The sequence below is a fragment of the Eretmochelys imbricata genome, chromosome 10, assembly GCF_965152235.1.
Source record: "Eretmochelys imbricata isolate rEreImb1 chromosome 10, rEreImb1.hap1, whole genome shotgun sequence".
NCBI classification, from domain to species: domain Eukaryota; kingdom Metazoa; phylum Chordata; order Testudines; family Cheloniidae; genus Eretmochelys; species Eretmochelys imbricata.
This window is the reverse complement of record NC_135581.1, coordinates 60,176,639-60,194,744: the sequence shown is the minus strand read 5'-3', so window position 1 is coordinate 60,194,744 and position 18,106 is coordinate 60,176,639. Positions and strand designations below refer to the sequence as shown.

The window sequence follows — 18,106 nt, the reverse complement described above, 5'->3', positions numbered from 1 at the left end:
AAAAACCTTATGATCATGATTTTCCTTTTCATTCCAATGGAGACAGTTGTTTATAAACAAATTAACATTTCCCTTAGTGTGTGCCACTCAAATACTGCAACACAGAGAAGGTGAAAGTGAAACTGACTTTACTACAGATTTTCATAGTCCAAGTTGACAAATGCAAATGTGTAAACAAGCATCTCAAATAGTGAATAGGAAATTTGATTTTTAACATTGTTTTAGTTTTGATAGTTTCAGGTTTTGATAACACGGATAAAGATTATTTCCTCCCAAAATATATGATTTAAAAGTTGACAGTCTCCCTTTAATGTGATAATTTAAAGCTCTTATTTATGTTATTTTAATCCAAATGATATTAATGGAGGAAGCAAGTTACATTTTATACTCCATCATCTGTGGATTTTCTCTCAGAATTCCTATACATTTTCACAGCTGCAAAACAGTGAGGGTGTGCAGAAATGCAGTTAGAAGGACAATCCTGACAAACAGGAGCAATAGCAAAGCAACTGGGAGAAAGATGAAAGACAAAATTCACTTAACAAAAATCAAAACAGACTAGATGACAGTTTCCAGGCCCACTGACTTAGAAAACGTCCTTTTTAGTACAGTATTATTATTGGTTAACTATACCCTACTGCCCTTACCTTCTGGAAGTGTGGTATGATAAACTACTGGACTCCAAGGACTAGACAACTGATCCACATGCAGTCGAACTGCAAACTCATACTTGGTTTTTGGTTCTAGACCTTGAACCAACATGTGAGTTTCCGACCTATACAAAAGAATTAATAAAAGATATTTAATAGTAAGAGTGGCTGATGGTTTCAAATCCAGATGAGATCCCTTGGGAACTAATATGCAATTCACCCCTGTGCAGAGGGCTAGTACAAGGCTTGTGGACCAGTTAAACCTATTTTGAGTTGTCCACCAGTGAATGTCACTCTGGGTATTTAGAATGATGCTTATAAGTCACAGTTTAGAAGTTGGTCACATAATTAATGAGACATTTGGATCCGCTTTGACTCTTTGGGGCCAAATTCTGCTCTCAGTGATACCTGTGTTAATTGTAATGATACCTGACTAGCAGTACTGAGATTAAGGGAGTAACTCTGAATTTACACTGGCATTACAGAACACAGGATCTTCCTCTGGCCATTTATTTAATCTCCCATGTACTGTTTGCATCTTCTGTGTTCAAATTTTGCAAGCCTGTATTTGAAATTTTTTATTTTTGTCAGAAATGGGAGTTTACTGCCCTGCTGCAGTTATTTTAAGTACAAGTAACAATGTGAAAATTATACCACATCTAATTTTAAAGTCAGAGAAATGGAGAGAAATGTATTAGTAATAAAATAAAACCTAGGTTTTAAAACACCACTTTTCCTTTCCTAAACACATGTGCAATACTTTATTAATAAACACAATCAAAATACTCAGCACTGACAGAAGTTTTCATTGTCTAAGTCCTTTACAAGCATTAACAAAGCCTTACAGCACCCCTGTGAAAGCAGGTAAATATTAGCCCCATTTTACAAATGGGAAAATTGAGGCAGAGAGGTTATGGCCCAAATGCCATAAGTGATCTCTAATTTTGGGTGCTCATCTTAGGACATCCAGGGCTAAATTTCCAGGCATCCTGAGCACCCACAACTCCAGATGAAATTAAGCAGAGTTGTGGGTGCTTAGCACCACTGAAAATCAGCCAACATCTCAAATCAGGCACCCAAAACTAAAGAAGAGTTTGGGGCCAACGTCATAGAGGGGTATGTCAGAACCACAAGTAGGACTTGATCCTGCCAGGGGTGCAAAGGGAAGCCCTACCATGTGGATGGGATCCACAAAAGTGCGGAGCACAGCTTCATACTGCTGGCACAGATCTCTAGTTGTGCTCGGAGCAGTGTGTGTTACACATACACATCTCTCAGAGTGGGGGAGGTCCACAAGCATCTGGCTCTGCAGAAGCAGGCAGAAGGAGTGTGGTGCTACACCCGCTGCACGCATGCAATCCAGGTGGCAGCAGGTGAATGTAGATGTCCCTCTCTCACTGAATTCCTCTACACCTATCAGCGGCAACTTTAGGGGCCATATGCACAGGCATGGACTGGGTAGGGACCGGGCTATTTCTTGATGAGCACCATGGCCCCAAACACAGGCAGCCTTAATGGAATAGCAGCATATTGGAAGGCTGACCAGCCCATGCTGTGTGCCCACCTCAACCAGCTGGAGAGGTGACCCCTGACAGACTCCCCTGCCCTGTACAGTTGCAGAGCCACGCGTTCCTCTGATGCTTGTGCTGCCTCTCCATGGGAACTCATCCCCTGCCACACAAGCGGGCTTTGGATTCTGCACCACTCCGCACACTCTTCAGGGCTCAGTGCATTCAGTGGCATGCTGAGATCAAGCTATGTAGTTTAATCCTGGGATTAGATCACTTGACCATGTCCTATCTTTGCCAAGTTTATCTGTAAATAGCACATCTATTTCATTTTGAACACTCTTCCAGTCTCTCTTTTCTTTGGACAAAGAAGAGCTCAGAGATACATTAAACTTGCGTCACATCACTGACAAGCAACTCAACATTCGTGTCCTCATTCCATGACTCAGCTACACTTGGAGCAGGGCTGGAACTGAACACCTCAGCAAAGAGAAAGTGGCAGGGAGGAGACCCAGTCTGTCAACAAGGGTGAAGAACTACAGTGTTCTAATAGCACCTCCTAAGAATCAGAACTGGCAGAAGCCTGGGAAAAGTACCTGCCTTGCAGCTAGAGGGAAATATTACAGTAAGCGATAATCAAAAGAGGGCAGACAGATGAGACAGTAAAGAGGAAGGATCTGGGGAACAAAGAATAACTTGCAGAACTGTACATACGTTTGAAGGTAGAGCACCAAAGAGGCATTCTGCAGCCCCACAGGATTACAGCGAATGGTGTAGTTAATGACTTGTGCAGAGGTAAATGCAGGCCTTCCCCAGTGGAGGTAGATAGAAGATGAAGTGTTAGCTTTGGCATATAGGTGGTGAGGTGGTGGTGGAGGAGGAACCATACGATCACGGACAGCTGTTTAAACAAAGAGAAGCAGGATTTGTTTCATGAACTCTTTACAAATGTTGGCAGATTAGATAAATCTGAGTAGATAAATTTGGATCCAGATCTGATATTGTCCAAGGTTAGACAGTGCTCAGGGGTCTGGTTCAGACTGTTACATGATTTCTAGCAAAATCTAGCACCACATCAAGAGATCGGCCCTTTAATCTAATTAAAAATGGGGACAAAACATCAGCAGGAACAGTGGAAATATCTCTGAAAAAATCATTGACAGGGGGCAGGTACTAACCAGAATGACAAAGGAAGGAAGTGCTGCTTGCTATTTATCTTGCTTTTCCCAGTTGTATTTCATGTTTTATAAGTACAACAGAAGCCTGTTGCTAAATGGTGGGTAGAGAGGATTCGGGGGATCTGTAGTTGTCACAAATGTTATGATTTTTAAAAAAAGTTTTATAAATTGATATTTTAAGAGATTAAAAACACAGACATGCAGGGCCGCTATGGATCCTGAACTGCTCAGCTGTTAGTAGAATTGGTAATGCAACTTCAGCACTTACAGACACATCCTGGAGTACTGACTGTTTGATCTGCCTGGTAACCTTCTTCCATGCTATTATATGCCAATAACCTTACATGGTACTTTCTTCTGGGATCTGCACAGAGAGAAAAGGAATAATTAGACTACAGATGAAGAATACAGATTTTCAAAAATCTACAGAAACACTAGGATGCTGCTACGATCAGTTTGGTCCTACTACAATTCTGGTTCAAAACTTGCTCGCTGAAATCAGAGAATAACTCCAATCTTGCTCCCATTGGCCTAAACCAGAGTTATATCATAGACTTCAGTGGAGTGGGATTAATCTCAATTTCCTTCCACAGCACTGGCTCACTTTTGTGAACATTAGTCAGTGCACAGAAATAACATTCAGAATATAAGGTAGGCTATTGGAGTAGAGTATATAGAATGAGTTCCAGATACCAAGATTTGTTTCTGGAGATACAGGATAGAATGAGATGGGACAAAGACAGGAGAGTGGGACTGGAATCAACCAAGAAACAGGCAGAAATGATATGGCTATGGGCCTCCAGAGTTTATACAATGAATACAGTAATGCCAATTAATATGTCTTCTGACTTATAACATTAGATTTTAGGTATTTTCTTTAAAGCTGATTCTGGCTTGCTTAATGGGTCACTGTCTACTTGTTTTTTTTTTAAAAGGTGATTAGTTTTTAAAACTTCTGTTTTCTAATACAGCTCCTTTTATGCCCTACATTTTAAAAAAAAAATCCTTTAAACATTTTGTTCTAAGGGTTTTTCTGCTTCCCTGGTGGGTTTTAGATGGATCTTTTGGGTAGGCCTGAGAGTAATGCCACCAAACATGCTTAGGCCTTTTCTTTTTAGCCTTTGAAAATCTTCACCAAAGTAAACAAACTGAAAAATATAGGGAAAAAGTGTATTTTTTTTCCTTCTAATCTCTCAGTTTTATTAAATGTGTGTGTTATTTGCAACAAGAGTGTACATAAAGTTTTCAGGTTGACTTTCAAGTAGATAAGTGTCCCTTTAAGGAGTAAATTTTCTGTTACTGCTACATAAATTCTCCACTGCTGTTGCTGGAATTCTTATAGTGCTATAGCATTGGGAGACACGTTAGGACGTTTCCCTGTGTTATTGTTTGTAGATACAGGATCTATTTCCTTCCAAGATTTAAGTTAAAACGGAAATTACAAAAGTGTGTTGGCCTGGTCTGGTATTTTCTTCATCCTAAAATGTCTGCATCATAATTTTATTCTTTCTGAAATTAAACTAACTTCTTTTCTGTTTAAACTAGTATTTAATGCAGCCCATCTCAGACAATTCAAGTGGACTTAATTCAGTGACATTTCTTAAAACAAAATATGACCCTTTGTTTAAGTTAAATTCTTAGCTCCTTCTGCAGGCCCTCTGCATTTCTAGTACCATTTTAACAAAATCTCGTTAACTTGAAAATTATCATCATTATGGAAGTGTCACAATCTATATTTTGTAAAACGCTTTCATGATGGTTTTGAAATAAATGAATATATTGACATAGGCAGATTCATATACTTAGACAGTATCTAGGAGGGATTAAAGAAAAACAACAACTTTTAATGGGATTCTGTTGGGTAGGTAATGCTGCAAGTGTAGACTTTGTTTTAACTATTTTTTGTTACCGAATCAAATACAAATGATTTCATGATTTTAAGTGATCAGTGAAAGAGTTTGTTTGGAGTTAAATTCCCCCTGGCTGTGTTTAAAACGAACTTTGCAGCAAATAAGTGCATATGAGAATCAAAAAGTGAAACTGAATAATATGTTTTCACTGTCCAAGCAGAATATAATGCTACAAGTAAACAACAAACAATAAAAGGAAAATTATTTTTAAACATTCTGTCAGTGTTAAAGAATAAAGTGTTGCAGTAGCACAGATAAGGAATATTGTTTAATTTTATTTAACCTGAAAATATATCTTTATAAACCTATTAAGTCAAGTGCTACTAGTCCACAGACTACAATTAGAAAGGCAGACACAGATACCTAGATTGATCTCAAGGAAAAAATAAAAAAATGTCTGGATGGGTTTTAAAACTGGAAATTTCAGCAGAATGTCAAGATCTCACTGTTGTCTCCCAAGTAATTAAAGGAAATGAGAAAAACATCTAAGCATTTGAAAAACCAAAAATGAGAGAGAGATGAACATCCAAAGTACCCAAAAGTTGAGATAGACCAAATCCAAACTATTAAAACCTCTTGGCGCTGCAACATTAGGTTGGGAATCTCATAAAAATGGGATCTTATTCTTTCCAGGGCTTCCTGCTTGGCTAGCAACACCATCCCATGATATTTAGGCTCCTCTGCTTCTAGCTGAGAGATCTAAGAAAACTTTATTTTTTAACATACATTTAGTTATAAGAACTTCTTTCAACATCCCAGAGAATGACTTTTGCAGTGAGGTCTGGAGGAGTTGTTTTTCATTTATTATTTGAATTGAATTCTCCCATCCTTTCCCAGCAAAATCAGAATTCAAATACTACTTAGAGGGCCTTTAAAGAGACACCATATAGCCAAGTGGTATTCAACTGACCAAGCTTCACAGTCTATCCTTTTCTTTACAAGTTCCTCCAGAGGAGACCCCTGCTGCATTTCTGCAAGACACAGGATGACAGACATGACAATCTATCATCCTGCTGAGCACCTTCAAAAACGTCTTGTGCCCTTTGAAAGTGGTCACCCAGAACTGATCATCTTCACTGTGCAATGAAGAATAGCTAAGGCCTAATGTCCTGCTGAGCTGAATGAGCCTGTGAGGTCTGTTTATACTCACTGCTTTTTTCTTAACCTGAATTCCTCATTAACACTTGATAAGGCTTGGGGAGCAGAGGGAGAATTTCACTCCCAAAAGTCAATAAAGTAATTTTTTAAAAACGTCTTCCCGTCACACTATTTTTAATCAGACTTTTTAAAATAAAAGCATCTGCATTAGTCTGCATCAAGTACAAAATTTAATATAATTGCTCTTATTCGGGCACAATATGAAAAGCTTCAAAGACTGATCACATAAAGAACATTAACTTTATATAAAAACACAAGCAATCTGCTCCTTTTTTAACACAGGAAGATCTCTGAATTGTCTTTACTGTTTAAAAGCAAAGTTCTTTACATAACAAATCTGCTACACTTGAGACAGCATGGTTCAATTCCTAGCTAGGTTGCCTAGATCAGAAATTGAATCCATAATCCTTGTAGAGAGTTTACTAAGCTGCCATGCATTGCTGCATTTCACAAGACTCTAGGTTTCATGGCTGAGAAAGCACATATTGGCATTATAGCCTGTTACTACTAAAGGGTGCTGCACTATGTACAAGACTGAAACAACCTAAAAATAGTGGAGATCAAAAAAGACAAAAGGACAAAAAAAGGATGTAAGAGGAAACTGTACTGGACAGACAAAGAAACCAATATAAAATCACAAATTACTCTCATAATATTGGTGCAATATCCAATTCAAAGGATATTTGCAAAAGATATATTGGTCAAGACAAAACATATGTAAAACAAAATCCCCAGTACCTACAGATCTGGATCTAGCTCAGATAAATCAGGAAAAAGAATTTTCACAATCTATTTTATGAAGGGGAAAGAAGATATTTTTGTTTTGAAATAGCCTGTATTTAGAATATGAAAGGCATTATTTGTTGGGTTGATTTACTGTCTTGAGAAATGATTTATTCCTAGGTGGCAATCCCAATACATACTTGGCATAAACACTTTTATCTTACAGTTCATCAACTGGATCAAACAGTCATTCCCTAAAGCCAGGCATATCCTGGGAGAGAAAACAAACTTAAGGGGCTTCCTTATCTTTATCCAGTATGGGTATCCTGAACAGTTTAAACGTAAATCACTGATAAAAGATTGGTAATGGCATGCCAACCTGGGGGTCTGACAGTTTGGAGTTTAATTTATGCCATCCATGTACATTAGACAGCAATGGGGTGGCTTCAGAGCCTCAGAAGTCAACGCAAAACCCACAGAGGCCATCACTCATGTACAGAAGTAACACATCTCTGCCACAAAAGATTGTTGCTATTCAGCAACAACTGGGCTTAGGGATTCACTTAACCAACTTCACACAAAATTCAGTATCTTAATTGAATTCAAAAACTGAATATAACATAAAGACATTGGCTGTGTGTGATATATTTGAATAGTTTGATATAACTATGAACTGTTTCATTTAACTCCAGAAAGTCTGATTTATTTGACTGGGTTTCACTAAAAGTATGATCCTGGAGACAAGGTGAATAGGAGCTATTTTTAGTTGATTCGCTGGCTGAATTGAGTTAACTTGTTCCTTTCTTTTTTTCTTTAAATAATGCTGTTGCCTGTATAATATATATATATTATATATCGTAAGATTGAGCGCCAGGCTACTTAGAGCTTTTCTGTAGGCATCTTTTTTATTATTTAAATCTAAATAAATATACTGGTGAAAAGGACCTAAACTGTACAGCTCATGTAGATCGAGACCAGCACTGTTGAGATATTAATATAAATTTGGTAGACCTATTTCATAAGTTTTACTGTAATTGTACTTCTACAGTACATAAACTAGTGCATAAACTGTGAAAACATTATGGACCAGATGCTCAAATGATATTATCTGGCATAGCTCCAGAGGTCTCAGTGAAGTTATGCTGAGGATCTGGTCCATATATCTAGTACCACCAATAAAGTCAACATTAAAAGAAAAATATATGACTTCAACCATAAGTTGTACTTTGATAGTGAGACCAATAAAATAAGCGTTGGCAAGAGCCAATGTGTCTAAAAAGACATGGATTAGTTTAAAAAGTATTTACTTAAATGTTCCTGATTCAGATGAACTTTCTTTGCTCAAAAGTATTAATATTTAACCCGTCTTGATGTAGGACCTACAACATCTTCTCACTAGGCTGCAAAGCTGTGCAGTTTCTTTAGGTACTTCAGTATCTCCTGGTGAAATGATATTTTGTAATCCACATCCCTTTAGTTCGCCCTCCCACAAAATTCCTCAGTGAGCCAGTACTACTATCTGCAAAAATAACAAGGAGCACGTGTGGCACCTTAAAGACTAACGAATTGGAGCATAAGCTTTCATGAGCTACAGCCCACTTCATTGGATGCGTGCAGTGGAAAATACAGTAGGAAGAGATAGATACACACACACACACACACACACACACATACACACACACAGAGAACATGAAAAAATGGGTGTTGCCATATCCACTATAACGAGAGTAATCAGTTAAGGTGAGCTATTATCTGATATTTCTCACAGCAACAGGACACTAGGGGGAAGTATTCTCTCTCTTCAGCAGCTGACTGACAGGTTTCACACAGTAAAACTACAGAGCTAAATAAGGTTAGCACATATTTTAAAATGTATGTTTACTTAAATTTTAAATTGCATTTTGGACTTTCAATTAAAAAGCATATATTATAACCTGAAGTAATAGAAAATTGTGAAAGTGGTTAAAATTTCTCATAAGAGGTCTTGGGAACAAAGTTTCGCTCCTGTACTTTATCTGGTGAGATTCCAAAGGTGTGGTTATACCCATGCAATTCACAGTTACTAAGCATATATATAGGTATAGCATATTGTTATTACTACTATACACCAAGTTATCAAAATCAAGTAAGGGCTTTAAGAAAAATCTGACTCTGGGAAGTGTTTTTTTCTATTAAGTTAGCCATATTTATTCACTATTTCATATAACAGAATGATCCTGATGTCTCGGCACTGAAAGGTGATGGATTATACAGGAATCCAATTAAAAAGGAGCTCTCAAGTTACAGTCCTATTTTCATGGAAAGTCAATTCATTTCCCAGGAAAATGGGGGTAACATTACTACAGAATTTTTCTATGCACAAGGAATCCAGAGAACTGCTGAGCACTGTGAAAAGTTGAGGAGACTTGACTTCTTGGCAATACTGCTACTCTTAGGTATTTTAGAGCCTGCCATGCTTTATTAAGCATAACTATTTTTACCATTTACTTAATAACTAGATCTAATGATGTCAGCTCTGCTTCTGGCAAATCTTTCACTTCCCTTTTAGTGAAGCCAATTGATATAAAAATAAAAGAGTACTCATTACAAAACGACAGTCAGCTAGGAATATTTGTGTCTGAAGTAAGTCTTTTTTATAATTCTTTAAAAGACTAGATTGAATAGAAACTTCTAAAGCTACATGAAATTACCATCTAAATACTATTTAAAATATCCATGGCCAAATTTTCAAACAAAGGCACCCACTTCCAAATGTAGATATTCTAAATGGTACAAGAAATGCCCTTTATTGTACACTGGTATAGAAGTAGCCAGTCTATTAATGTAAACAAGGACTTAACCACCAATGCGCCAGAACTGACTTACAGTGTATGTGGCAGAGCATAAAATTCCTTAGGATGAATAACGTCACAATGTTCTTATTTAGTTCCAGAGTTTCTAAAACATTGTGGCAAATAAAGAAAAATATACAAGATGACCTTACATTGTCCAAAACACAATAAACTTCTGCTGACACTCAGAGGCCTCTGAAATTTAAGTTGAAATCCTAGCTTCTGCTGGAATATGAGGAGATCACAGTAGCAGTTATTGCCATTAAGTTATTGCCAAAAAGATTCCCTTTGTTTTGTAGATGTTTCCCCAAGTGGTAAAAGCAACATGGAGAGAGGAAGGGATGTCTCCCCACACACAGGTTGGTTCCATCTGCTGGAGTTATACCTCGTTACTGCCAGATGGTGTCATCATCCACTTCCATTGAATACACTGCTAGAAAGAGTGGGGGCAGTGAGAAAGGAATGTCTGGATGAGAAATCAGAGGATAACAAAAAGCAGCTCCTGATACCTTTGCCACTGGTGAAATAATTAAATATAATCATTCTGCTCAAGACTGCACAAACAGAACTCCCAGGAAAGTCACTAAGAATGATTTTCTGCAATTGTCAATTCTGTATTTTCTGTAAACCTTCAAAGACCTTCCATTATACAGATGGACCTTCCACATTATTTTTTATATATATATATATATATATATATACACACACACACACACACACACACTCTCTCTCTTTAAAGTAAAAAAAATAAAATAAAATAAATCAGCAATAGCAAACTGTATGTCCTGATAACTTTTTAACATTATCCTTTTAATCAGTTTTATTCAAATAAAAAAAACCAGGAACTGTTTGTTCTATTGAAATTTTGGTAAATCTTCTTGTCTCCATGACTTCCTTTTACTCCAAATGTACCCATAGTGTTGAAGATGGATAGTGATGAAGAACATTTAGTGTGTGCTCCCAAGAGCATATTTTACACATCAAACACCCTGCAGGACAAACTGATGGTCCTAAATCAAGAATTTTATAGAGCTGTGTTTGCTGATGTTAACACAGCCAACATTTTGGCTTTCTGGCAAATGCATCATAGAAAGCATCTGTTTACAAACTATTTAGCCGAGGTTAAAAGAGAGTGTAATATTGCAGCCCCTAAAACCCCTGTCATTGTTTCTTTCAGCTGCTGCATGTTTGTGAAGCTCCAAAGGCCTTGAAAGGAGCCAGAGCAGAGCCAACAGGTCAGGGCTAGATAAAATTAAGAAAGAATCCGAGGTCAGGACCATGAAAGAACTCCCTCCCTTCACCCCCCCAGAACAGCGAGTTCACCTCCAGCAGCCTTTCATTCAATACTCATAGAGGTTTAAAAGGCGAGAGGGCACTCCAAAAGCTGAATTTGAAATTTAAAAAATAAATCATTCTTGGCGACATAAACAGATAAAGGAACCTAAAGAAAATAGGGCATTTTAGTATCACTTATTACTGGTTCATATTAAATCCAGATACTGGACACTCTCCTGTACCTCACTGCTCTGAACATCTCAGTTCTCTGACACACTGGAAAGAAAATGATTTCTCAGTAGATAGAAAGGAAAGGCTTTCTCTCCCGCCTGCCCTGCCTTCCTCCAGGATGAGAATTGTGTGGGATTGCTTAAGAAAACTGTCATTCTAGTGCTTGAGATTCTGAGCATACCAGCAACTTATACTTTTCAGCCCAATATAGTGATTTAAAAAGCTGGGGTGGGGGAGAAGAGAACCACGTCAGTGTTGCTCTAACATACTAAAACAATTTTAAAACATTTTTTTCTTTCAGTTTAAGAGTTTTTGAAAACACTATTGCCCTTTAAAGGCAGAAAGAACTGATAGGGTTAGATCCTTAGGTTTAAGTTCTAAGAATAAACTTATCTGGCCAAATGCCCATTTTAATTTAATCTTTTGTGCTGCCTTTTTTTGCATAACCTACAGGTCCATTGTTGTGTAGCAGTCCGGCTGGATAGTTCATTGGTCTGGCTTTCCAGGGTGACTGCACTGCCCCCAAGCCCATCCCTTCAACACAATAAACTCCAGATAATTATTCAGAGAAGAGGCCAGCAGCATGGGCTGCTGTGACATCTGGGTCATGGCCTTTGACATAGAATCTGGGGCTAGCCAAAGTCTGCTCCAAGCAACAGAGGTCCAGGGGAATTATTAAGGGGGAAGGGTGGGAAAAGGACAACAGTGAGAAACACTATCCTTAAAAATGCACTTTTGAAGCAAAGTAATGTAAATACCACAGAAACTTATTAGAAAAATAAGCAAATACATTTCAGATACACAAGGCAAATGAGAGGGAGACCAGCGCATCACACAACACAATGAAATAAAAAAGTTTGAAGCGGTATTACAATATATATTGCGAGCAGTTTCCTTCCAAAATAGGCAATCCCGCTTCAGTAGTCCTCTCACGACTGGATTTTTATGTATTTCCATTTTTAAAAAACTGTGCCTATACACTGCTCTAGGCATGTGTACTAGATAAAATGTATGGGTGAAATACACAAACAAAAAGTTATTATAGCAACACTATCACATTATACTTTAAACAATCTTCTATATGTGCATTGTGTGGCTATGTACAAGTAATTTATAAATATTTTTACTAGTTAATTTGTGAATGTTTAGGGAGGTTTTCTTTTTTTAAAGGGACTTGGAATTCCCTTAGGTAACTACAATTAAAACACAGCTCTGAATATACAGAATGACACTCTGAAAGATTTAAAATACCAGAATTTCACATCTCAAATAGTTTACACTTCAATTTAAAGATAATTGAAGATGGAACAGAGATTGTCTGTGGTACTCATTTCAGAGTAGCAGCTGTGTTAATCTGTATCCGCAAAAAGAAAAAGAGTACTTGTGGCACCTTAGAGACTAACCAATTTATTTGAGCATGAGCTTTTGTGAGCTACAGCTCACTTCATCAGATGTATTTCCACTGAATGCATCCGATGAAGTGAGCTGTAGCTCACGAAAGCTTATGCTCAAATAAATTGGTTAGTCTCTAAGGTGCCACAAGACCTCCTTTTCTTTTTGTGGTACTCATGTTTTCCAAGTAACTAAAAGGGAAACGATACATTTTTTCTTTCTACAACATTGTGAAAGTTTATTTGGGTAGAAACTAGACCATATGACAGATGTGAGTCAATCCCACTAAACAGTCTAGCTTTCTGTGGCTTTGGATGGTTCTCGCTTATTTGTCTAAACCTGAAAAGGCTCCATATATCCCTTTTGTAGCTTTGTTCTATCCCCTTGAAGGGCCTCAGGACAAACACCACCTCACACCCCCTTGCAGTAAAAACATCACCTCTCCTACAGCCCACAATCAGCAAAGGGGGGTGGGGAGCTGCTGAAAGAAATTGCCTGACTTTATCATTTAGGTATCTGATGGCTACTGAAATAAGGGATCTATTTCAAGAGTTTCAAAATCTTTATGAAAAGTCTAGGCAAATTTCAGAAATCCTGGTTTAGTTTGGCTAATTTTTTCTTTAGAGTAACATAACGCAGTATTTCTACTAGTAACTTGCATATTGTTTTGGATCAGTTCCTTCTATTTAAACATTTTTCTAAAACAGGAGGAGAAAAGCCATCTCCCAATATTATACTAATAATACACTTTAAAACATTTGAGCTATCCTAATGTTAACTAGTTTGGGTTACAGTTTTCAATATGAGCCTTACTAAAGAAGATTTTGGTCCACGTTCTTAAAAGCTGACTTGAAAGTGATACCAGAGGCCTGGATAAACACCTAATTTTGATCTTTTGTGCTCGTCTTTTCTTTTAGGAAACCTTTTCTTTTGTTGCTGCCCAGTGGGAGGAACGTAGCTCATTGGTCCTGCTCTGTAAGATGACAGCACTGCCCCTAAATCCACCCCCTCAGAGTACAATCAGTTTAATGGAATTATGTAGAAAGAGGCCATCTTTGGAATAAGAAAGGGGGTAAAGAATACCCAGAAGAGTCAACAGAGCCTTAATTAACCCATATTTCTAACATGGATACATCCGCTAGGAATTCATATAGTGAGTCTAATTTGCAAAGTTGTGCAATACTACGAGTATCCATGTCTATATTTAGTGAATCGAGCAACAATACACTACAGGATAAAACTAGCTAAATGATTCTATAACCACATTTCAACAGAGACACGATAGAGTTAAGGATTTACCGTTCTGGATTAGCAGGAAGAGACCAAGAACACAAATGATTTCCACAATGAAGTTCAACCTTTCCCACTAAGCAGAAACAGTTTTGATAATTTGCCTGATCTTTGTATTCATAGAATGCTTTCTCAAAAAGCATCTAAACAAAAGGGTAAAACTGTGCTACCAAATTTGGTTTAACATCTGTTTAAGTAACTGCCATGATAACACACATATATTGACTGTCAGACGTATAGCATCATCTTACAAACAATACATTTTTATGCTCCAACAGAAGAAATCTATTCACGGCACCCCAAACTTCCCCTGAAGCTATGAAATAAATTTCCTTTCAGAACTAACATTTCTCTGTTGGGCTGTCATTGGCACCCCATGCCATTTTGACCCTTTTGTGCAGCAAAATGAAAACACCATCTATCATTTCTTGTACTTCAGTGACTTTCTAGGAGGTGCACAGTTTCATTGCAAAAACATCTGTGTTTGGTGACTCCCATCCCAAATCCTGAGAATTAGGAATTCTGCTGTTGCAAGCATGTTTACAAAATGCAAGAGTTTCAGGTAGGCTCCTCACAAACAGCTTAGCTTTTTCCCATGGGCGTAGTTTGGGAAGAGCAGCGGGGTGTTGCCCCTCCCAAGGGCAAACGGTGGACAGGCACAGAATTTGCCCCTCCATGCATGGCCCCATTGGCCTGAATGGAGCTCCCCCTCCAAATATAGAAGTCAAACTAGACTTATGATTTCTCCTTCATTTGATGGCAAACAGGAATTGCAATGGTTAACTTTCAAATTGCCATGTATAAAACAAGTCAGTAGCAACAGGAAAACTAGCAATGGATGAAAACAGAATATGTACAATCAAATGACCCTTTATTTTATTTTTATTATGCCAAATATTATTTACACATCTCATGCCCAACTGCAGATAGGGCCAACATTTCAGTCGTAGATTCCAATTTTGTGGGTGCCTAAAGCCACCTGAAAGCGTTTGTGCTGGGGCCTATGTCACACACCAACTGGTACTCACAGGTACAAATTAGGTAGCTGGGAAACCAATCTGCACATGCAGTGTATATGTATATGCAATTTTGTGAGCCCAATCACTTACCTGCTCAATTTGCAGATGGAAATTCAGAGGCTGGTTAAGGACAATGAAAAATGTAGCCCGTAACTCCACTGAACTTTAGGGTGACAAACTGAACGGCTGCTACAGAAAAGTTAAATAGTGATCTAGCTAAATTTATCTAGGCATTTATAATAGACCAGTCTTGCCTTTAATACAGCTTTCTATAGCATCTTTAATATTTAATTTGCTGAAGTCAAATCAACCTGTATTTAAAATGACTTAACAGACAGGGCTGTGAGCAAGTTGCCTTTGTAAGTCTGTTTCAACACAAGACTATTTCAGTGCACTCTCTGAAACTTTGGCACATGGGATGCATAATGTTAAATTTGCAAAGCAATTTCCAATTACAAGGGTTAATAAACCAGGAAGGAATGGATCCAAATAAGGATTCTTGAACCAGCCATCTGTTATCACCTTCTAGGGATTCCACCCTTGTGTCTCAGGTCAGCAGGTGATCATGCATTTGTGTGGTGGGCCCTAGGTTGTGGAACTCATCCCATCTCAGTACATCTCTTCACACATGTACATTTCTGACTATTTCTGTAACCTTTCTCTTCCCACCCCCTTTTGCTTGCCTCTTTTTTTGTAGGAGATTCTTTGATACGTTGTCTAGCTTCCTTCAGACTTGGACATAACAGATTACTCTTATTAGCCTTTGATATTTCCCATGAACAATACCCTAACATGTGATAGCACTTCTAAAATATGCCTTGAAAAAAATAGCCATTTGCCACTAGATCAGAAATAATATCCAAGAAACTAGTACAGCCTCTGTTCTAATGCTATACTCAGTAGTATGTGTTGTTCATAGAAAGTGCTTCAGGAGGAATCTGCACAGGGGAGCTACATGAAAGTACATTAACAATAAAGCTTTATCAGTGGGAAATAAACCCTGAGATGCATAAATTTAATGTTTTTGTTTCTTGGGCATTTTCAAGCAGTCTAAAATTTGGTACAGATACTCCTCTGCATGGCCAGGTTTTTCTGCTCCTGGTATACAAAAACCATATTAACCTTTCAGAATAAATGGATTCTATCTAAAAACTTGTTCCAACAATAGTTTCATCTCTTTGCATGCCCAGGCTCTGCTGTCCTAGGATTATGCCAAGATGAGTTACAGAATTCGTTCTAAGCGGAGCAGCAGCTCAAGCTAACATTGTTGCTTTTGTGAGTTTTAGTCAAACACGTAATGTTAACACAGCTGTAAAAAGTATTTAATTCTGAGTCTTCTGGTCACGATTCTGGGAAACACTATGAGCTAAACTTCCTGCGAGTGTAAATGGGCCTACCTCATTTCCACCAGCACGGAAGTTGGCCCTAATGTTCTCAGGCGCTCATATCTTTTCCTCCTCTTCACTGAACAGCAGTTTAATTCTCTAAGTTTTTTGCTCTAAGCATTGATATGCTTCCCCAAATGTTGTTTTTTGTCTTTTAAAAGCAGCAGCAGCAAAAGGGGCACTCTGACACGTTTTTGGGCCACCTGAAGCTTTTTGATAATCCTTAGCTCCTCTGACTAACAGTACAGACTCTGCTATATCTTTACTCCTCGTGGGCTGCCCCTCTCTGCATATTTTGTAAAGACAAAAGTTATTTCCCACTATTTGGAAATGGATCAAAATGTTTTGAGCCCCAGATAGTTCTGTTCTTTAAAGGAGGTATTCTATATAGTGTAGCCACATGAAAATTAAAAAGTAACTGACTCGGGGGGTGGGGAAGTCCACAAATTTAGAAGACTGGAACACAGTTTCACTGACTGTATGTGTCCCTTTTCCAGATATCTTTAGATGCTTTCATACTTCTAAGGATGTGTTTCTTGGTCTTATAAACTGGAATAGAGAGGGTTGAAAATTTTCTATTACAACTGTTTTGACAGAATATTGGTTTTAAGAGAAAACAATTTTTTCCAAAGAAAGGGTCTGTTGTTTTTGTCAAAATATTCCAGCCAAAAATCCAAAAGATTTTTAGCTGAAATCTTTTGGTTTTTGAGGTTTATGGCTGAAAAATGGAAAGTTTCCACAGGAAATTTTTTTAAGATCAGCAATAATTCAAATTCCTAACACCATTTTCTTCCAAGTGAGGTCATTTTGTGATGGGGTTGGAATAGAGCAAAGCGTCAAATAGTCTACTAAAAATTTGAAAGTTGCTAACCACAGTCAAAAGTTATTTTTATTCATCTTTCTTAATGCATTCAGGATTTAGATCTAAGATATATTAGCATCTTGATTTAAAGAAAGACCAAAGTTCAAACAACTCCTGCTTCAATGTCTCTTCATGTGAAGGTTTATACAACATTTAGAAACTTGAGCCATGACAAAAAACTTTGCTAGACTGGTTGATTGATTACTTAAATAAAATAAACAAAATACCACTGAGCTCATATTTAGCCATTTTCATTTGTAGATCTCTAAGAGTTTCCATTTTATGTTGGGGACACTGAGGCTGAGAGAACTTAAGTGATTCACCGAAGGTCACATAGCGAGCCAGTAGCAGAGCAAGCAGTAGACTAAATCTACTGGCCCTGTTCTATTCACTTTCATCAGTGCCTCCTATTAGTAGGATTGGGGTCTAACAAATTCAATGTTCCTGTAGCTAAAGTTGGATTAATTAGAGTTGGGTTATCCATGGTCAATTATAGGAGAGCTGTTTCTGATAAACTACCACAGCAATAGCTACAGGTGTATAATGATCATCACATACTTGGTACTCAGATTATATGGCAATTGGTGCTCTGTACATATATTCACATTACATAAATGAAATACTGTAGTCACGTCTGACCATCTACTGCACTGAAAGTGCAGTGTGCCTCATGTTATTACTCCACTGCCCAACC

At 37.7% G+C, this 18,106-nt stretch overlaps 1 protein-coding gene across 1 annotated transcript in view; it reads right to left on the bottom strand.

Moving 5' to 3' along the window:
- The window catches only part of PRTG (protogenin), a 113,127-nt gene that overhangs the window by 9,416 nt on the left and 85,605 nt on the right, over window positions 1–18,106 (bottom strand). Inside the window, exons 12-14 of the mRNA XM_077829102.1 lie at window positions 3,605–3,700; window positions 2,873–3,059; window positions 648–775 (exon numbers count right to left, since the gene is read on the bottom strand). Coding sequence (XP_077685228.1) covers window positions 648–775; window positions 2,873–3,059; window positions 3,605–3,700 — 411 coding nt within the window. The remainder of the gene's footprint in view (window positions 1–647; window positions 776–2,872; window positions 3,060–3,604; window positions 3,701–18,106) is intronic.